The following is a 22,817-nucleotide window of genomic DNA, read 5'->3' as shown; positions in this document are numbered from 1 at the left end:
TGTGGACTGACCACAGTCTATTGGTTATGAACTGTAGATTAAAACTGAAGAAACTGCAAAAAGGTGGGAATTTAAGGAGATTGGGAACTGGATAAACTGAAAGAACCAGAGGTTGTACAGAGTTTCAGGGAGAGCATAAGGGAACAATTGACAAGAATGGGGGAAAGAAATACAGTAGAAGAGGAATGGGTAGCTTTGAGGGATGACGTAGTGAAGGCAGCAGAGGATCAAGTAGATAAAAAGACGAGGGCTAGTAGAAATCCTTGGGTAACAGAAGAAATATTGAATTTAATTGATGAAAGGAGAAAATATAAAAATGCAGTAAATGAAGCAGGCAAAAAGGAATACAAACGTCTCAAAAATGAGATCGACAGGTGCAAAATGGCTAAGCAGGGTTGGCTAGAGGACAAATGTAAGGATGTAGGGGCTTATCTCACTAGCGGTAAGATAGATACTGCCTACAGGAAAATTAAAGAGACCTTTGGAGATAAGAGAACCACTTGTATGAACATCAAGAGCTCAGATGGAAACCCAGTTCTAAGCAAAGAAGGGAAAGCAGAAAGATGGAAGGAGTATATGTAGGGTCTATACAAGGGCGATGTACTTGAGGACAATATTATTGAAATGGAAGTGGATGTAGATGAAGATGAAATGGGAGATACGATACTGCGTGAAGAGTTTGACAGAGCACTGAAAGATCTGAGTCAAAACAAGGCCCCCGGAGTAGACAACATTCCATTGGAACTACTGACGGCCTTGGGAGAGCCAGTCCTGACAAAACTCTACCATCTGGTGAGCAAGATGTATGAAACAGGTGAAATACCCTCAGACTTCAAGAAGAATATAATAATTCCAGTCCCAAAGAAAGCAGGTGTTGACAGATGTGAAAATTACCGAACAATCAGTTTAATAAGCCACAGCTGCAAAATACTAACACGAATTCTTTACAGACGAATGGAAAAATTAGTAGAAGCCGATCTCGGGGAAGATCAGTTTGGATTCCGTAGAAATACTGGAAAACGTGAGGCAATACTGACCTTACGACTTATCTTAGAAGAAAGATTAAGGAAAGGCAAACCTACGTTTCTAGCATTTGTAGACTTAGAGAAAGCTTTTGACAATGTTGACTGGAATACTCTCTTTCAAATTCTAAAGGTTGCAGGGATAAAATACAGGGAGCGAAAGGCTATTTACAGTTTGTACAGAAACCAGATGGCAGTTATAAGAGTCGAGGGGCATGAAAGGGAAGCAGCGGTTGGGAAGGGAGTAAGACAGGGTTGTAGCCTCTCACCGATGTTATTCAATCTGTATATTGAGCAAGCAGTAAAGGAAACAAAAGAAAAATTCGGAGTAGGTATTAAAATCCATGGAGAAGAAATAAAAACTTTAAGGTTCGCCGATGACATTGTAATTCTGTCAGAGACAGCAAAGGACTTGGAAGAGCAGTTGAACAGAATGGATGGTGCCTTGAAGGGAGGATATAAGATGAACATCAACAAAAGCGAAACGAGGATAATGGAATGTAGTCGAATTAAGTCGGGTGATGTTGAGGGTATTAGATTAGGAAATGAGACACTTAAAGTAGTAAGAACTGTTCTAGACAGGGTTCAACACTGGGTCTAGTACTTGGGGGCTGTGTTTGGGTAGTGAAGTGATATTTCCAGTTGAGGTTCTGGGTGAATGAGAGGAGATCTTTAACCAGGGCAGCGTAGTGTTGAACCCTGTCTAGAACAGTTCCGACTGCCTTCTCAAAGGGATCCTCCTCCCCTCCCCCAAAACCATCCCTTGCAGACATTTCAGGAATTCCTCACATCCAGTGTTGCCTCCCAGTCCTTCTTGAAGAACATCCCGACAACCCCCAACATCACCCCAGCTGAATCCCGTGCCATTAAGGAGCTGAAAATAGACCGCTCTATTGTCATCCTCCCGGCGGATAAAGGCTCCACAACTGTTGTACTTGACCGTGTGGAGTATGTGGCAGAAGGACAGCGTCAACTCTCTGACACCTCAACCTACAACCCAGGATCCCATTCCCTCCATCCAGACTGAGCTGCAAAAAATCCTAAAAATCCAAGGTCCCTCACAAGGCCTCACAACGGCTTCCATAGACTTACTCACTCCACCTGAGCCACGTACCCCTACCTTCTACCTATTACCCAAAATCCACAAAGAGAACCATCCTGGCTGTCCCATTGTAGCAGGCTTCAAATCCCCAACCGAACGTATCTCAGCTCTGGTAGACCAGCACCTACAACCTATCACCCGCAGACTCCCATCCTACATCAAAGACGCAAACCACTTCCTAGAACGCCTCAAATCCATTCCCACTCCTCTCCCACCTGAAACCTTTCTTGTCACCATAGATGCTACATCCCTTTACACAAACATCCCACATACCCATGGTCTCTCTGCCCTTGAGCACTACCTCTCCCAACGCCCACCCGAAGATCTTCCAAAAACCTCGTTCCTTATCACACTTACCAACTTCATCCTCACCCATAATTACTTCACTTTTGAAGGCCAGACCTACAAACAAATCAGGGGAACGGCCATGGGAACCAGGATGGCTCCCTCCTATGCCAACCTCTTCATGGGCCGCATGGAGGAGGCTTTCCTGAAGACCCAACAGCTGCTTCCCCTGGCCTGGTATAGGTTTATAGATGACATCTTTGTGGTCTGGACTCATGGTGAAGAAACACTCCTTAATTTCCTCCATAACCTCAACTCCTTTTCGAATCTGAATTTCACCTGGTCCTTCTCCAAAACCCAAGCCACCTTCCTGGATGTTGACCTTCATCTTGTTGAAGCTCACATCCACACCTCTGTCCATATCAAACCCACAAACAAACAACAGTACCTTCACTTTGATAGCTGCCATCCTTTCCATATCAAACACTCCCTTCCCTACAGCCTAGGTATTCGTGGCAAACGTATCTGCTCCAGTGACGAATCCCTCAACAACTACACCAATAACCTGACCAGTGCTTTCCTCTCCCGCAACTATCCTGCAGACCTTGTCCACAAACAGATTTCCCGAGCAATACATTCCTCCCCGTCCAACAACAATGTTCCTACCCCCAGACCACACAGAAGCATCCCCCTTGTCACCCAATATTATCCTGGCCTCGAAAACATCAACAAATTACTCCGCCAGGGATATGACTTTCTCAAGTCAACCCCTGAAATGAGATCATCCCTTGACAAAATTCTCCCCACACCACCCAGAGTTGCCTTTCGTCGCCCCCCTAACCTCCGTAACATCCTTGTTAAACCCAACAATATTCCCAGACTACCTTCTCTACCCAGCGGTTCCTACCCCTGTAACCAACCCCGCTGCAAAACCTGCCCCATGCATCCCCCCACAACCACCTACTCCAGCCCCGCTACTGGTAAAACATACACAATTCAAGGCAGGGCTACGTGTGAAACTACACATGTCATTTATCAACTGACATGCCTGCACTGCACAGCCTTTTACATCGGCATGACAACAACCAAACTGGCTGAGCGCATGAACGGACACAGACGAACTGTCCGCCTAGGAGATGCCCAATACCCAGTAGCGGAGCATGCCCTCCAGCATAATTCTAGGGACCTAGGAACCTGCTACACTGTATGTGCCATTTGGCTTCTCCCACCCAACACCAGTCCCTCTGAACTGCGGAGATGGGAACTTGCACTCCAACACATCCTTTCATCCCGCCATCCCCCTGGACTGAACCTACGTTAAACAACCTCACTCCCATTCACTCTTCAGTCTTCTCCTCTTTCCCTTTCCTCTTTAGCCATTCACGCATCTTTTCATCCTACATAGTTGTGTTTATCTTTATACTACATACCTCTTTACTTCTGTATGCATCCTCTTTGGTTTGAAGCTGGCACAGTACTTCCAGTAGAATATCTTTGGCTTCCCTCTGACAACCATGCCTCCATCCTTGCTACCCTTCCTGTTTACCTTTCCCTGTTGCTTCATAACCTGGGTTGTGAGTAACTGAATCCACTTTCCCTTCTTCCCTTTTTTCCCCTCTCTCCTCCCTGATGAAGGAACAAAGTTCCGAAAGCTAGGAATGTAAATTTTCAGTTCTGTTTTATGTGTATCTATCGGCTGTACTGAGCTGAGGTAAGTACTGGCCAGCCCCTCTATCTCTTTGTTAGTATTTGTTTCACATCTTATATGAGATTTTCCATTAATCATTTAGATCACCTATATGGTCCACATCCTTCATTGTTTTGTCCCTTTTGTTAGCTATCACTTACGTCTGTCATCTTAACATTTTCTCTTCTTCAGTGTTTTATATATACATAAATAAATATTTTCGTCACCAACTGTGCTAGTTTCATCTTCCTCCTATTATCTTGTTCCGTTTATAGTCCTCTTCTCTTTTTTATTTATTGATTTAGTTATTCAACATTCCATAGTTTTAACGTTCGTTATTGGCTGTTTCCCAGCCAACAATCACTGCCAACAATCTCTTCCACACCTACCAGTATCATCCATTTCCGTCGATTTCTTGTTGCTGGCGATATTTTTGTGCCATTGACTATCTTTCTCTGCCACAAGAAAATTTTTTTGGGACATTTCTGCCCCACCCGCGATCTTTTTTGCGGCACGCGCGATCTTTTTTCGCCACTCGCTATCTCTGTTTTTGAGCTACGTGTGTTCTTTTTCCCCTGATCTGGACATACTTGCTTGGTCTGGTCAACTTTTTCCGTATTTTTCTTATTTAGTGGTCTTCCTTTGGTATTGAACATTACCAACACAATTTCTTTCCTTCTCGTCCTTCCCTCCGTGTTTTACTCCTTCTTATGATTACTATTTCAACTTTAGTTATTTAATTTCCCTACCCACCAGTTACCCACTATGTACCCTAATCCTATACCACATTATTTACATTCATTCCGGAAACATGCATTCACCGTAGCCAAACTGCAATCCCACAAACTTTTCCTCCAGTCCTGCTTAACCTTTGGAATTACCCCTAAAGGGCTTACCTTAAAAGTTCCCATCTCCGGGTGCAATTCCTCCTTCCACCAGTCTCTCCTGGACTTCCAGAACCTTCAATCCTTAGCCCTTACCCAACTTGTCCTGAATCTCTACACTACTTCAAGTAACCACCACTCCCAACAGCTCCTATCTCTCTTCAAAGTCCTCCACCTCTCAAACCCTTGCTTGGAGAACACACTGAGGAACATCATCCAAGAAGCCAGCTGCGAACTTGAGTTCCATGCCACACACCACCTGAAAAAACTATCCACAGTGCTAGTGCAACACCTAAGAAGTGGGGTCCCTCTCCCTATCCCTCACAAACACCAACCACAACAGAACCTTCAACAAACCCCCCCTCATAGCCAACAAACCTAGCCTAGCCACCCTACTCAATCTCCCTATCCCAGCACATACCCCACACAGACCAAATCTCAACTATAACCACAGTCAAATGCCACATATCACCAGTCCCAATTCAGTCCTAAACCTCTCATCCAGATCCCTCTCTCCTCCAGACACATCTGTTCTATCAAAAGGCTTAACCTTTAGCCCCACACCTAAATTCAACCACGCTGCCCTGGTTAAAGATCTCCTCTCATTCACCCGGAACCTCAACTGGAAATATCACTTCACTACCCAAACACAGCCCCCAAGTACTTAAAGTAGTAAAGGTGTTACGCTATTTGGGGAGCAAAATAACTGATGATGGTCGAAGTAGAGAGGATATAAAATGTAGACTGGCAATGGCAAGGAAAGTGTTTCTGAAGAAGAGAAATTTGTTGACATCGAGTATAGATTTAAGTGTCAGGAAGTCATTTCTGAAAGTATTTGTATGGAGTGTAGCCATGTATGGAAGTGAAACATGGACGGTAAATAGTTTGGACAAGAAGAGAATAGAAGCTTTCGAAATGTGGTGCTACAGAAGAATGCTGAAGATTAGATGGGTAGATCACATAACTAATGAGGAAGTATTGAATAGGATGGGGGAGAAGAGAAGTTTGTGGCACAACTTGACCAGAGGAAGGGATCGGTTGGTAGGACATGTTCTGAGGCATCAAGGGATCACCAATTTAGTATTGGAGGACAGTGTGGAGGGTAAAAATCGTAGGGGGAGACCAAGAGATGAATACACTAAGCAGATTCAGATGGATGTAGGTTGCAGTAGGTACTGGGAGATGAAGCAGCTTGCACAGGATAGAGCAGCATGGAGAGCTGCATCAAACCAGTCTCAGGACTGAAGACCACAACAACAACAACAACAACAACAACAACAACAACAACATGCTCTACTGAGCAAGCTCTCCAGGCACAACACATGATCTGCCTTCACAGCTAAACTTTCATCAGTGCCCCTCTTACTTTATAAATTTCACAGAAGTTCTGGTAGATTAGTTGTAAAGTTTGGAAAATATGAGAGGTAATGGCAGAGGTTGGAAAAGAGCACAGATAGTCCCAGTCTTCAAGAAGGGTCGTCGAGCAGATGCGCAAAACTATAGACCTATATCTCTTACGTCGATCTCTTGTAGAATTTTAGAACATGTTTTTTGCTCGCGTATCATGTCATTTCTGGAAACCCAGAATCTACTATGTAGGAATCAACATGGATTCCGGAAACAGCGATCGTGTGAGACCCAACTCGCCTTATTTGTTCATGAGACCCAGAAAATATTAGATACAGGCTCCCAGGTAGATGCTATTTTTCTTGACTTCCGGAAGGCGTTCGATACAGTTCCGCACTGTCACCTGATAAACAAAGTAAGAGCCTACGGAATATCAGACCAGCTGTGTGGCTGGATTGAAGAGTTTTTAGCAAACAGAACACAGCATGTTGTTATCAATGGAGAGACGTCTACAGACGTTAAAGTAACCTCTGGCGTGCCACAGGGGAGTGTTATGGGACCATTGCTTTTCACAATATATATAAATGACTTAGTAGATAGTGTCGGAAGTTCCATGCGACTTTTCGCGGATGATGCTGTAGTATACAGAGAGGTTGCTGCATTAGAAAATTGTAGCGAAATACAGGAAGATCTGCAGCGGATAGGCACTTAGTGCAGGGAGTGGCAACTGACCCTTAACATAGACAAATGTAATGTATTGCGAATACATAGAAAGAAGGATCCTTTATTGTATGATTATATGATAGCGGAACAAACACTGGTAGCAGTTACTTCTGTAAAATATCTGGGAGTATGCGTACGGAACGATTTGAAGTGGAATGATCATATAAAACTAATTGTTGGTAAGGCGGGTACCAGGTTGAGATTCATTGGGAGAGTGCTTAGAAAATGTAGTCCATCAACAAAGGAGGTGGCTTACAAAACACTCGTTCGACCTATACTTGAGTATTGCTCATCAGTGTGGGATCCGTACCAGGTCGGGTTGACGGAGGAGATAGAGAAGATCCAAAGAAGAGCGGCGCGTTTCGTCACTGGGTTATTTGGTAACCGTGATAGCGTTACGGAGATGTTTAATAAACTCAAGTGGCAGACTCTGCAAGAGAGGCGCTCTGCATCGCGGTGTAGCTTGCTCGCCAGGTTTCGAGAGGGTGCGTTTCTGGATGAGGTATCGAATATATTGCTTCCCCCTACTTATACTTCCCGAGGAGATCACGAATGTAAAATTAGAGAGATTAGAGCACGCACGGAGGCTTTCAGACAGTCGTTCTTCCCGCGAACCATACGCGACTGGAACAGGAAAGGGAGGTAATGACAGTGGCACGTAAAGTGCCCTCCGCCACACACCGTTGGGTGGCTTGCGGAGTATCAATGTAGATGTAGATGTAGATGTAGGTAAAGCTGTGAGAGCAACTTCTTAGTCTTGCTTGGATAGCTCCGTTGGTACAGTGTTTTCCTGGGCAAAGGTTCTGATTTCAAGCCCAGTCTGCCTGTCAGTTCTAATTTGGTAGCTAGTTTCAAAACTGAAATAAAATATTAAATATACTACACTGCAATCCACTGTTTACCATTAAGGTGAACAATCAGATGCTATCTGCTACACCAACTGTGGCTGTTGACACCTCAGCAGACCATAACAATGGCCCCAGGAGATGGCCATGGTAATGTGGGTGATGTAAACAAAGGTGAAACTATTGTAATGTGATGTTATGATATTTATATATATTCTTGTGTCATCTGATGTATATTGGACAGGGAATTTACTATGAAATCTGGGGAACCAATCCCTCTGCATTCTCTACTGCTCCTCGTTGACCCTAGATTCTGAAAAGATGTGGACAGTAAGAGCCACGTCCAATCAGCAGGTGAACACATGCTATGACTGAATAGATAGATACACATTTTGTACCAAACATCATAGATCCACAGTGATCAGATCCCCAAGGAAGTAGAATGTCAAAAATGAAAAAGGCAACAGATGTTTGCAAAATAAGATACATTAATGTTTGTTCCATAGATACTTTTAAAGGAAGTGGAATATATAAAAGATTTGAAACAATTTTCATTTAAAAATCAACAACAAACTTACTCCAAACATTAAAATGTGTACATACATCCATCGACAAGCCACCATGTTGTGCACGACAGAGGGTAATTCATGTAATAATGTCAGTGACACTTGCCTGTGTATCTGTGCATGCTTTGGCATGAGTCATCCCTCTCTCCCAAACCATACCTCTCGGTTGTTCTAACATACTACAACCACTGAGCTTAGTGGGTTGTAACAGAACTTTATTTGCTTTACAAAGATTCCTAAACATGCCATGTACAGAAGATGTAAATTTAACATCAGTGTCCACTTCATAGTTTTTGTGTGTGTACAATTTGGCTTCATCTGCTGATCACACACATCAGTTCCTTCCATTAATAGACTGCACTTGCATACAGTAGATGTGCACACTGAGGAAATGTCAGTACAGACTGCAGCTTTTTCAAAAAATTGTTTACTGAAATAACTTAAGAAACAATGTTCCCAATTTGTAACTTTGACAACTTCCTGAAATAAGCGAAATGAAACTCTCCTTGAAGATATTGTAAGTGGTAAGGTACCCTGCTGTGTCTGATCTTCAGAAGGTTCTTTTCCCAAACATGTCGTAAACTAAATTTTTCACATTCTGTTGGGGCAGCTGTGATCAGAACATGCAAGTTTTGTTCCTTTTGCTGTTTCTTATGTTATTGTTGTTGGTTTATGCACCCCAGGTTTCCTTTTTGGCATTGTTGCATCTTCACTGAACTGTGAAACTCATGCTTCAAAATCTTCACCTGAGAAATATAATCCAGATGAATTTTTCCAGTTTGCACTAAGTATAATCCAAGGTACCATCAGCATACACCCAGTGCGCATCGGACTACTTTCCAGCCCTGTATGCACTGAAGTGCACGAGATAATTTTAAGACCCATAGCTAAACCATATTACTATAAAGATGTGCACAAATGAGAGGTGGTGCAGCTTTAACCTTTCCTGAATGTTTGGAAAGATTTTGCAGACCCATTGACTCTTAGGTCAGACTTGTCCAGATCACTCAGCCAGTTTCCTAGCTGCCAGTGTTCGTAAGAATTACATAGTTCTTCCCCCTCCCATCTTGAATTTTTCGTAGTTTATTTTGCAATACATGAAGACAATACGAAAAAACAATCAGAAATTTGTTATCTAACACAGTATCCTGAATTTACATTTTTATAACAAATAAAGTGTTAACATTGAGGAAGCTTAGGTATCTGACTGTTGCAACAAATTTTATTTTGAATTCACATTTACTGGCATTACCAACTCACAACCAAACTAAGCTAGACCATGGTCTCACTACAAATCATTGTCACCACAATCAAGATATCAAGGGAGAAGGGCAGTACTAATCACATATCGCCATCAGTGCTTTGAATGGACTTTATTGCAAATCCCTTTACTGGTAAACGTCTGGATATTCTCCAGATAGTCCGTATTGGACCAATGTGAGGCAAGATCCCTTGTTGTAATGCACCTAAAATCACTTGCAGCGACTCTAGTAGACTGATTTCAAGTACTCCAATAAGACTCTTAATCACACCCCTCCATGCCCTCCACAAGGCAAAGCTGGGGCACCTACAAGCCAGTCACGAAGCTGGTATGTCCATCTGGAATAAAACACCATATCCCCTATTGTTCCTGTGCACTGCTCATTATCTTGGGAATTACTGGGCATACAAATAGAAGACCCTAGATCTTTCACTTCCAAATTTAATTTTGACAGCCACAATGTGTGGTGAGAGATACCTTTAATTGTGTATGAATTGTTTAGTGTTACCACCATTCTCATCAGAGGAATGTGACTGACATTTACTTTCTTCTTAGACATGGCATACGGAAGACACCCCTGCTCAGAGTATGGCTCTTACATTATGTTAGTCATATTCCAAGGAGAGTGGTCTCTGGGATGTGGAAAGATATCAAAGATGCACACTTAAGTAAAAAGTAATGAGATGTCATAACATTCCTGTATTACAGGGCTAATTCTAATCATATATAACTTAAAATATTATAGTTAAAGTGTTTTGTGAAGATTTTCTTCAATGGAGAAGAAAGAGTTGTCCACACCTATGTATCGGACTCCTTTTTGTACTAATGTTAAACCCTTTGACGCCTTCATAGAGGTTCTTTTTGTCCTAGTGTTGTACCCATGCTTTACACTATTTGTTTTGTGAAAAAGAGACATATTCGTAATGATAAAGGGCATTAATAAATACATGTTTTGTGAAGTACTTGTCAAAATATATGTTTGTTTTAAAGAGGTCTCTGCAGGATATTCTTGATTTAACACTGGATATAATACTTGTAAAACACTTCTGTATTCTGAAAATAATATTCCTGTAACTTGAATTTACCCAGATAATGATTCCGCAACTCATTAATGAAAGGAAATATGCAGAATGAAATAGTCTTCATTTCTGAATCATCTATAGCAGTAATCACACTTACTGCAAATGTACCCAAGCCACGGCACTTCATTAATTCAGAGGGTTTTGCAATGGAGGCATTATCTATTTGTAATCCCAATAACCTTACACTTTCTACTTCTTATATTTCACTGTTTGAGAAGCTTATTTTTATAGTTTGTGGGTTTCTGTGAAAAATACTGAACTTTAGGTAGGGCCTACTGTGTCTTGTCAAAATTCAATGATAATCAATTTGCCTTGAACCATCTGTTGATGTTTTAGAATAAAAATATAAAAGATTTGCATCTTCTGAAACTGCAAGTGGAAGATCATTTACACATACAAGAAAATACCAGAAGACTCAAAATCTAACACTGTGGTATACCGTGTCCGATTGCTTCAAATTCTGAATGTCTCTTGTTACGTGATCGACATCAAACTCATATGTGCTGCTTTCTGTCATCCCAATAACATAAGAACCAGGAACCTGCTGAGTCTAATATTTTAACTTTTGCATTGGGATCATTATTCACACAACCAAAAGCCTTAGTCAAGTCTGAAAATATTCCCAGTGGTAACAATTTCTGATTTACTGATTCTGGTACATCATCTGTCACGGTAAATACAGCCTGTTCTTTTTGAAATCCAACTGTATGTTTCCCTGTAGTAAACAAGCAAAGGTCTACAGTACATTAAATTTTTGAAAATTCTGGCAGTAATTACGTGGGTCAGTAATTCTTTACTAATGCTTTGTCTCTTTTTTTTCTTTTTTTGTTAAGTGACTTGACAATGGCCTTTGTGTCTCTCTGGGTAAGTACTGCATTAAAGACATTCATTATGCAAGTCAGTACATTACTAAGCTCAGCTGCACAACATTTCATTATCTTGTTAGAGATTTCATCATAACCATCTTAACATTTATTTTCAGGAGCGAGAACACCAAAAACTCCTTTTGGAGATGCTGGATGAAGCTGAATTTTATCAAACTTGTTTTGAAAGGCTTTTCTTAGGACTGTAGGCCGTCTGTTAAAGTGTTCAAACATAAATTGCCTACTACTTATAGAAAAGCGAGTTATTAAAGGTTTCTGCAATTTTACTGTTAACTTTGATCATTTAATTCTCTACCTTTAAAAAAAATTGTTTCATTTTCTTCTTTTGATTTTCCAGTCTCACTTTTTACTATGTTCCAAACAGTTTTTATTTTGTGGCTGGGTGAGTCTATTTTTTTAATGCTCTGATTACTTTACTTGAGCTGCATTGTCCAAGGTGCAGCTGTTGCCTACAACTGAGGCTGCACCTGCTCGATTTTTGTCGCTGGGTATATGGCATTGTGACCCCCACCTGTTTGCAACTACACTGTTTTCCAAGGTACAGCCCTAGAAACAGCTGGCAATGAATAGAGAGAAGCATGGTCTAATTGGATCTGACTTGGAGCTACTTATTTAGATGTTTACTACAAGCAGAAGAGGATGACAGTTGTGGCTCCTCAAAACATGGAAGAAGAAGATACTGAACGACCGGACTGTTACAGGGCATGCATGGACTCCTGGATGGTCGCTATCAAAGGATGATGAGGATAGCACTACTCAAGAGCTTGTAAGCTGCTCAAGGAGTCAGCACACAGAAGAAACATCTCCCCAGGGCATGAACGGATGTGCTCAAGTGCACGAGATATAGCCACCAGCTTGGCAGTGAAAATACTGCAGCCATCAGGCAAGGAATGCTGTTCAATATGTCCTCCATGGACATACCAGAAGCTGACATGAGCATCAGCCATCGAGACATCGATGTAAACCACTTTGTGGTCTGGGTACTTGTCAAGAATCAAGAGGAAGTGGCAGTGGAGAGCTGTGAGGTTAACCTACTCCTTAGGGCTATGTGAAAGGTCCAGGTGAAGCTGTGGCCTAGATGTACACCGTGGAGGTGTATAGGTGGTAAAGGCAAGGGCTCCAGTTCAGAAAGAAGGGATCGGACACGAACTGCAATTAGAAGCCCTGACCTAGGCTGCCGATGCGGGAGATGAGCCGCCGTGGGTAGGAAATGGAGACGGTGATTCGGATGCTCAGGAGAGCTACGAATGTGTGCTACGTAACTGGCCAGCAACTGTGCACACCTAACCTGCAATGGAGACACTCCGACTTCCACAAGGATGCTGGTCACCGCACTCGTCCTAAAAGCTCCTGTCGCTAGGCGAATGCCACAGTGGTGCACTGGGTCAAGTAAATGCAACGCTGAGGGTGCCGCCGAACCACAAACCAGACTCCTATATGCCAGGTGGGATTGAACAAGGGCTCTGTAGAGCTGCAGCAGCATAGAGAGATCTGAACCTCAGTTGGTGTTGCTCAGGAAGCAGAGGGTATTGAGGTGCTGCCAGCACTTCCGCTTAAGCTGACAAAGGTGAGGAAGCCAAGTCAATCAGGCGTCGAAAACCAGTCCTAAGAATCAATGTGTCTCCACTACAGTGAGTGGATTGTAATTAGAATAAAGTTCAGGTTTCGGATCAATGGTACGACGCTGACAGAGGTGCATAACACACGACTCTGTGGCCGAAAACTGGAAACCAAGGGCTAGAATCCATGACTGTGCCTTGTGGACGGCTCCCTGTAGGCACTGCTCATTAACACCAGTCCTGGTGGAGCAGTACGAAATGCAGAAGTTGTCTGCATACAGAGAAGGTGAGACGGACGGCTGCTGCTAGACCATTAATGGCCACTAAAAATAGAGAGAGACTCAATACAGAGCCTGCATGACCCCATTCTCCAGGATATGGGGGGAACCATGGAAGGCACCAACTTGGACACAGAAAGTATGAAGCCTCAGGAAATACTGGATAAAAATCTGGAGTGGGCCTTGGAGACCCCATTCGTATAATGTGGCAAGGATATGATGTCGCCAGGTCATGTCATACGGTTTTTGTAAATAAAAAAAAAAAAAAAATAAAAAAAAAACAGCGATCAGGTGTTGGAAAAGGCTGTTTGGATGGCAGACTCGAGGAACACAAGATTATCAGTGGTAGAGCCATCCAGGTGGAAGCCACCCTGACATGGAGCCAGTAGGCCATGTGACTCCAGGACCCAACCCAACCATCAACACATCTTAAGTTTTAGCAGCTTACAAAGAACATTGGTGAGGCTGATGGGCCGATAGCTATCCACATCAAGTGGGTTTTTAACGGGTTTGAGCACCAGAATGATGGTGCTCTCCTGCCATTGCGATGTAAAGATACCATTGCACCAGATCTGACTGAAGATCACAAAGAGATGTCGCTTGTAGTCAGACGAGAAATATTTAAGCATCTGACTGTGGATACGATATGGTCCAGGAGCTGTGTCGGGGCAATGTTCAAGGGCACTTAGGAGCTCCCACTCTGTAAATGAGGCATTGTAGGATTCAGTGTGGTGTGTAGTGAATGAGAGGACTTTCCCTTCCATCCGCTGTTTGAGAGTGCGAAAGGCTGGGGGTGATGCAGAGGCTCGAGCATAGTGCTCAGCAATTGCGTTTGTGTCCGAAGATAACACGCCATTTATGATAACACCAGGAACACCTGTTGGCGTCTGGTACCTGAAAACACATTTGAAATTTGCCCAGACTTGGGAAAGTGACATATGGCACCCAATGGTCGAGACATATTCTCCCAACACTCCTGCCTCTTTTGACAAGTTAGTGAATGCTAGCATGGATCTATTTAAAGGCTATGAGGTGCTCCAGGGCAAGGTGCCACTTATGCCGCTGTAGATCTTGCCGACACTCCTTGATTGCCTCAGCAACTTCCAGCGACCACCAAGGGACTGTCTTTCGCCGGGGCACCCTAAAGAGCGGGAGATCGTGTCTTCTGCCACAGAAACGATTCTGATCAACCATCACATCAATGTGCCAGTGTGGGGGAGATTCAATGGTGACAGCAGAGGTGAAATTTTCCCAGTCCGCCTTGTTTGAAGCCCATCTGGGCAGGCGTCCATGGGCTTGATGCTGGGGCAGTGACAGGAAGATGGGGAAGAGGTCACTACCACGCAGGTCGTCATGTGCTCTTCAGTAGATAGATGGGAGAAGTCCTGGGCTGCAGATTGATAAATCAATGGCCGAGTAACTACCTCAGCCACATATTTCAATGTGGTGGCCCCAGTATTTAAGAGGCAGAGGTCTAGTTCTGACAGTAAAATTTCAACATCTCTGCCTCGGCCAGTTAGCACGGTGCCTCCCCACAAGGGGTTATGGGTGTTAAAATCACCCAAAAGTAGGAAAGATTTAGGGAGTTGATCAATCAGTGCAGTTAATACATTCAGGGATACTACACCATCTGGAGGAAGATATACACTGCAGACAGTTATTTCCTGCGTCATCCTTATTCTGACAGCCACAACTTCAAGAGGGGTTTGAAGGGGCACAGGTTCACTACAGACTGAGATTAGGACATAAACACAAACTCCACCTGACACTCGATTACAGTCACTACGGTTCCTGTAGTATCCCTTACAGCCACGGAGGGCAGGGGTCCACATTACTGGGAATCAGGTTTCCTGGAGGGCAATGCAGATAGCAGGTGTAAAGTTTAACAGTTGCTGTAGTTCAGCCAGGCAGTGGAAAAAACTGCCGTAATTCCACTGGAGGATGACGTCGTCATGAGACTTGCAAGGCATGGAATATTCAATGAGGCAATTTACGCCTCAGGGTCACCTCCTGCCACCGAATTTTTTCTTGAGCAGTCTAGATCCATTTTGTCTGAGGGTCCAGCAAGATCTAGGTCCTCAGTGGCCGCCAGGATCTCCGCCTCATACACAGACGCAAAGCTTGGAGGTAGCGGTGGTGTTGGTACCACCGCAATTCCTTTGGTCTTGGGGACCTTCTTTTTGGATTTCTCTCGCTGTTCCTTGGGTTTCCCTGGCTGGGAGAACTTCACTGATTCGGTCTCCAGGACTGAGGATGAGTGTGAAGCCCTGCGACCAGAAGCTTTTGGGCTCTTCAGAGACTGGTGGGTGTCATCTTTCCCACTAGCAGAACCCTGGGAAGGGAGTGACCCAAGGGACCCCTTCCTAGTGAGAGCAGCTGAAGAAGTTGTACACTTCCCTGGCTTAGAAGTGCGGACGGACATCCCTGATGGTTTGGGGGGGGGGGGGGGGGCACAGGGTGTTGCTCCTGAAGTAGGTGGTGCAGCAGCAACAGGGAGGGAAGTGCCCCCCACCATCTAGGGGGCAGGTGTAGTCTTCTGGCTCTGAGAGGTGACTGGGGTTGGCAGAGCTGATAGGTCTAGAACTGTTGTAGCGCCAGCGTAAGACAATGCCATGCGTACAGGATGTAGGCGTTCAAATTTCTTCTTATCATCAGTGTAAGTCACTCGGTCCAGGGTCTTGTAACCCCATGATTTTCCTTTCTTTCTGGAGAATCCTGGAGTCTGGTGAGCAAGGCGAATGCTGCTCTCCACAGTTGACACAGATGGGAGGCAGGGCACATGGAGTATTGGGATGAGATGGGCGTCTGCAATCAACATGTCACGTTGGAAGTACAGCAGGAAGACATATGACCGAACTTCCATCATTTAAGGCACCACATTGGGGGAGGGATATAGGGTTTTACATCACAGCGATAGATCATCACCTTGACCTTCTCGGGTAATGTATCACCCTTGAAGGCCAAGATGAAGGTACCTATGGCAACCTGATTATCCCTCAAACCCCGATGGACATGCCACACGAAATGTACACCTCGACGTTCTAAATTAGCGTCAGACTACAAAAGAAGGTCCCTATGAAAAGTGATACTCTGGACCATATTTAAGCTCTTATGGGGCATGATGGTTACAGAAACATCCCCAGCTTTTCACCAGTGAGTAATGCTCATGACTGGGCAGAGGATGCTGTTTTGATCAAGACTGACTCGGATCTCATTTTGGATTAGCCCTCCACCTCCCCAAACATGTCCTCTAAATGTTCAACAGAAAACTGAGGCTTCATCACCATGAAAGATTCCCCATCAGCTCTCTAACATACAAGGTACCAGGGCAATTAAGACACACTGCCATCCTTAGCCTGACATTCTTCCCATGGTGTGGCCAGGGAGGGAAATGATTTTGGATTGTACTTCTGTGCATTGAATTGAGCCCGTGAACACTTAGAGACTGCTGGTGTTTGACCACCAGCAAGAGATAATGTACAATGCTTCATAGTGTGTCATCCAACCTGATGCCACCTACTTTGACCAGGGGCCCTCCCCACGGGTGCCACCCAGCTGCAGCAAAGGCCACCTGGCAGGGTGGCAATTGCCGGGAGCCCCGATGCCCCAGGGGGATGGGTGTCTACCCGCTGGCATACGTGGCGAGTTAACGGCGCAGGCATCAGCAGAATGATCCCTGTGTCATCAGGGGGCTACAACGAACAGGGTACATAGTGGCCCCACCACAACGGACTGGCTACCATGCTGGGTATTAGGTGCAACCAAGCAAACAAGTGCATTATCATCGTCAGCATAGAAAACAATACTGCACAGTTGATGGAAAAATACGCACTCAGGAGGTGACCTCGCCCAACAATTAGAGAATGAGCAGAAGTGCATTTCCATGTTGATGAAGGATGCAATAGGTCTCAGTGCATGATGGACACGATGCACCATGTAAGGCGCCTTTGCCCAACTGGCTCGCTCTTCGGGAAAATTTTGAAAACTGTAGGTCAAACCCTACAGGGTACCATCACAAAGGCAAAACACGAGAGACTCCTTTTATTTGCATTTTACGACAGGTCTAGTCTAACCCCCGGACCCACAGGGGAGAGTTGTGGAAGAAGTACTGTTCACATTTGTCAACCAACTTCCACCTATTTATTCACCAATTCCTTCAACAGAAAAAAATTGTGGTACAACTACTGGATTTTTGGATATAACGGCAGTCCTGGAACAAAATGCCCTTTAACATATGACTCTTTAAATCACATAGACACTGGTGAGAGACTGGCTCAGAGTATTACTTCCTGTGAGTGTGTCATTGCAGTTTTCTTTGGCTAGACATGCCACACTACTACGCAGAATTCCTCTGTCACACAGCTTCCACCATGGTGCTGTTCACTGGTGCAGTGCTGTGGCTGCGGTCACAACAGCCATGTCACAGCCCAAACTCAAACTGCGCATGTAGGACCAGGCAGCCTTGTTGCAGTAGTGTGTCCTGTCACAGCCGACAGTCACTGTCATGTCTTTGACAATGTCCCTTTAGAATTTTTCAGCATAGTTAGAAATGTGATTTAACACTGCCATTGTCTTGTGTCCCTGATGCCAAGGAGAACCTTCTTTCAGTTATTTACAATATTCTGATCCCATGGATTCTATCTGCTCCCACCAGTTAATTTCACAAGCAAACAGCTTTCAAAATAGCCTCTGACTATGGTACAGAATGCAGTGGCTTGCATCTGTTATTTACAGCAGGTGTGTTTTGTATATTTTTCAAGCTGAAGTCCTCAATTCCATTTCCATTTATTGCCCTTCTAGTACCCCAAGTATTTTTATTCATATCGTGCACTCTGATACTGACCGCCAGCTGTTGATCATCATGGCCTGAGAGGCCATTAATTATGGAAATTACACTATGACTTGGCACTTTCAATACATTCATAACACTGTGGTCATTAGCACATTGCTGATTTCCATAACACTTGTTCCTGATGGTACAAGTGAGCCAGATTATATCAAATGGCAAGGGACTTTTAGCACAGATCTAGAACAGCCATACCCTAACAAATTTAAATTAAAATCTCCACTTAATATTACCTCATTGTGCCTGAAAGTCAAGAAGTTTAATAATGAATCATCATATTTAATTCGAAACCATTATGACTTTCTATGAAAATCAACTTGGAAAGTGATCATTTTGAAGCTTATGCTGCAGAAGTGTGTGTGTGTGTGTGTGTGTGTGTGTATTCTTATGTAGGTGGCAACACCACCTTCCTTACTTTACCTGCAATAACTGGTTGCTAAGTTACATACATCCATTTTCAGCACTGATATTCGTGTTGTCAGATGACGTTCTGAAAAACATTACATCTACACAATTTGCAGGCTGCAGATCACCTGAAGAAATAAAAAGTTTGCAGATTTTATTTCTTCATCCTCTAATATTCTGACACATATTTATTGTAGTAAACTCCTTTTCATACTGGTGGCTTTAAATCTGTGTTTACCCGCCACCCCCTTAAAAGAAAAAAAAAAAAAAAAAAAAAAGAAAAAAAAAAAAAAAAAGAAAAAAAAAAAAAAAAAAAAGTAAAAAAAGTACTGCCCTCCCATCAATGACTAAAGACATACGATTATTATGTGACAGTGTCACCCTTTAACAATTCCACCATCCGCCCAGGCAATTTCTCCTTCCTTTTCCTGTTGAGATGTATGTCACATCTTGTCAATAGCATCAACTATCCACAAACCTTATTCAAACCTGCACCTGACAGAAGCTGTTTGACAGGAGCTGCTCACAATGCTTCAAAACAGGGACAAAATAAACATTTTTGTACCTTTTTGTTCATAGCAATCATCTGAAGGATCCTGGTGTAAACAACAGACTTTGGGGACTGTTGCAAGTAGTTCATGTATATTTTTCTGTGGGATCTTACTAAAACCTATGCTTAGGTCAAGAATCATATTGAGACGTGAACTTGTTTCCATCCCACATCAGGCAACAGAAATATTTCACATTAGTAGGTAAGAAGGCACGTAAACTCATCCTGTTTGTTTATGGATGGGTTACATAAACGATTGCCCACCAGGCAATCCAATCAAACTAGCAATATTTCCAGTGCCTGAAAATTCATACCATTTCTAATTTATCATACATTTTGGACGCAATTTCACAGTACATTTTTGTTTCAGTGACAGACGCTTGCACTAAGCTGTTCATAGCTTTGACTATTTTAAGCTTCTTATTTGTTTCGTGTGTCCTATTACTAAGAATGGCACTACCACTGCTAATATATGCATTGGACATGACACTCCATCTATTTTAACATCATTCTTTGCAGTTATGGTACAAATTTACTTTATGGCATTACTTTTTACTTCATGGTATACATTTACTTTACTTGATTAAATTGATGCTTGTTCAGATTTCACACCATACCCCCAAATCTCAAAATTGCGACACACACACACACACACACACACACACACACACACACACACACCAATCTTTATATTAAGTAAGTAAATCAAAGGAAGGGCAAGTACCAAGAACAGGTCCTCTGCCAGCTTCATCAACGCCGAGAATACATGGTTCTTCTGTGCACAAAGCAGGAACATTTGAACACAAGGTCAAATTCTCGCTGTTGTCAGAGTTCAAAAATGATTGCCCAAAATCTTCAGCACACGTTATTTCCTGAAACTCTTCTTCATTCATCATAACTGGATAAACAGTTCAATCACTAGTAGCTACGACTCTAACCTAAAACTCTAAAAGTAAATGACACGAGCACACACTCTACCAGCTACTCAATTTTCGCGCGCTATAGTATAGTAGTCTCTGACGCATTCATAACATCAGCGATCTCTACCTAAACTGTAGTCACCTAAACTTAACACTTAACTTAATGCGGATTTAAAATATACTCATAAACCTTCTTTAAGAAAAGTTATTTCATTAATACCCTTTCATAACATAGCACACAAGTGCGGGACTTGAATTACCCGTGTGTGTATGCGTAGAATTAAGTGGGGTTTATACGGGCACGTATTGTTGGCGCACGTTGACTTACGAACATAAAGATCAGTGTGTAAACACCCAGAACCGCACATCATCACAATTGGCGCATGCACAGATGAAAATTGAACCTGGATCTACTTACTTACGCAGTTGGCTTCCTTCCACTACTTTTTCATCGTATTCACGAGATAACTCTTCTTGCCGAATGGCATTACTGTTTTTGTCGGTATGTGAAAGTAGCAAATATTTTATGGTAATATACATCGATACTAGGCATGTGGCCTCTTCCTTGTTAAAACAATAATACACGGTATATACTATTTGTACAAATTTAATGAAAAGTGATGCATGGTACAGCAGTCTTCCCTATGTGTGAAGTTATAAAAATTAACAGATCTGGCATACAAAAAAATAATTCTAATGTTCAGCAGTAGTCCTTCCCAATTTTCATTGCATAATGCAAGTGTGGGGGCTATTCCTTACCATTGAGGTAGGTTGTTGCACATCTGGATTCCTTGTTTTAAATAGGACACCTAAAATACAGTGGTTTCATCTTTCTACGCATGGGGTTTAAGATTTTTTCCTCGTGCAGCCTACATTTGTTTTTACGACAGCTATATTTCTGGCATATATTCGCTACTGTATTTGTTTTATTTATTTAAAGATAAAAAATGGTATACATGAATGAACAGACAGTACATGATTTAATTAATGTACCCCAGTACGAAATCAGTCACTTACTTTAATGGGTTACAGAGGGGCAGGGTGTATAATGCACCACAAAGCAGATGAGGCACTGGTGGAAGTAAAGCTGTGAGGAAGGATGTGAGTTGTGCTTGGGTAGCTCAATTAGCAGAGCACTTGCCTCTGAAAGGTGAAGGTCCCGATTTCGAGTCTCGGTTCAGCACACAGTTTTAATCTGACATGAAGTTTCATTTTCTCTCTTGCACTCCACATCAGTTGAATCAGATGAAATATTAAAGGTATTTTGTGCTGTGTTTTGGAGTTAAATTTGGTGCAAGGGCACTAAAAACATGGTATTATAGCATTTTATCCATCTTTAGCAACTGTAATTATATACAGAAATAATCAGTAACCAATAGCTGCATAAACGAATTTGTATTTCCTTAACCAACTTCAGGCACTTAGTGCCCTCCTTCAGGAGGCTGTGCAGAAAGATATACCACAAATAATTAGAAGTTAGACGACAATATTAAAATTAAGGAGTAAAAATTAAAAATTTAAAGATAAAAAATGGTATATATTTATGACTGTCTCATCATTTGCGAATGTCAGCATCCTATTACTGTGCCTGTACAAAAATGGTATAAAGAAGCCAAACAACAATTGTAAACATCATGCGAGAATGAGAGCGAATCAGATAATGAAATGCATATCTTATAGGTTGGTCACAGAATGGGGATAAAAGTACAATAAAACAGAACCTTACACTACTATAGTTGTCATAAAGCATGAACGAAAAATGTAAGTGCATATAATCAGCATAATGAGTAATATAAAAAACCTAATGATATATAAAATAAGTTAATACCAACGAAAAGCGGCGCTGTGGATGGGAAATATGGGAACTAACTTCCAGACTGCTGTAGTGAGGTCAGTAAAATGCTAGCAGAGATTTTGTCAGCGAAAACAAAGTGCAAAGCACATCATGGTGCTGGAAACTGTAACCTGAGTAAGTGGGAGACAGTTCTGTCACTAGTAATATTAAGTGTCGGAAAGTAGGTATAGAGGAAGAGAAGTTTGGGCACAATTTTACTGTAGTGAAACCTTTAAACATCCTCCTTCACCTTTTTCCCTCTCACCATTTTTTCCATAATTTGGTCTACTGCAGCTGAAGTGTTTTATTATCAGTTGGTGATATACAGTCAGTTCCTCAATTATACATAATTAGTTAGAGGAACCTGTCAACCTTCATGGGTAGAATGTAATTACTTAGTAAGACACAATGAGTGCCACGATCATTCTGTTGCAGTTATGAGCAGTAGGTTACACTCCATAAGCTACAATTAGTTTGTTATTGTCAATAGTTCGCAGAATGTTGGTATAATCATGTAGCAACTAATTATCATGGTTACTGCTCCTTATCAGCTGTAAGAATTTAGCTGTTATAAAACATTTTTGTTCCTATTTATATCAGTTTCCCAATGCTCCCTACCACCCCCACTATCCCAAACCACCAACCCCTTCCCACCCAGTTTACCACCTTATCACACCTCTCCCTTCTCAAACTCAGCCCTAACCCCCCACATGTTATGTCTTTCTCTCAGAGTTTTG

The 22,817-nt window shown here is 42.6% G+C and overlaps 1 protein-coding gene across 2 annotated transcripts in view; it reads right to left on the bottom strand.

Annotated features, from left to right (window-relative positions):
* The window catches only part of LOC124615846 (ribonuclease H2 subunit A), a 55,519-nt gene extending 35,165 nt beyond the window's left edge, over nt 1-20,354 (bottom strand). The window contains exon 1 of one of the 2 annotated variants that reach the window (XM_047144011.1): nt 20,051-20,354. In XM_047144011.1, coding sequence (XP_046999967.1) covers nt 20,051-20,222 — 172 coding nt within the window. In that variant the 5' untranslated portion in view covers nt 20,223-20,354. The remainder of the gene's footprint in view (nt 1-20,050) is intronic. The other variant, XM_047144002.1, reaches the window with a different exon arrangement.
* Nucleotides 20,355-22,817: the final 2,463 nt, after the last annotated feature.

This window comes from Schistocerca americana, chromosome 1 (assembly GCF_021461395.2).
Source record: "Schistocerca americana isolate TAMUIC-IGC-003095 chromosome 1, iqSchAmer2.1, whole genome shotgun sequence".
In the NCBI taxonomy this organism is placed as follows: domain Eukaryota; kingdom Metazoa; phylum Arthropoda; class Insecta; order Orthoptera; family Acrididae; genus Schistocerca; species Schistocerca americana.
This window is presented reverse-complemented; position numbering and strand designations above follow the sequence as displayed.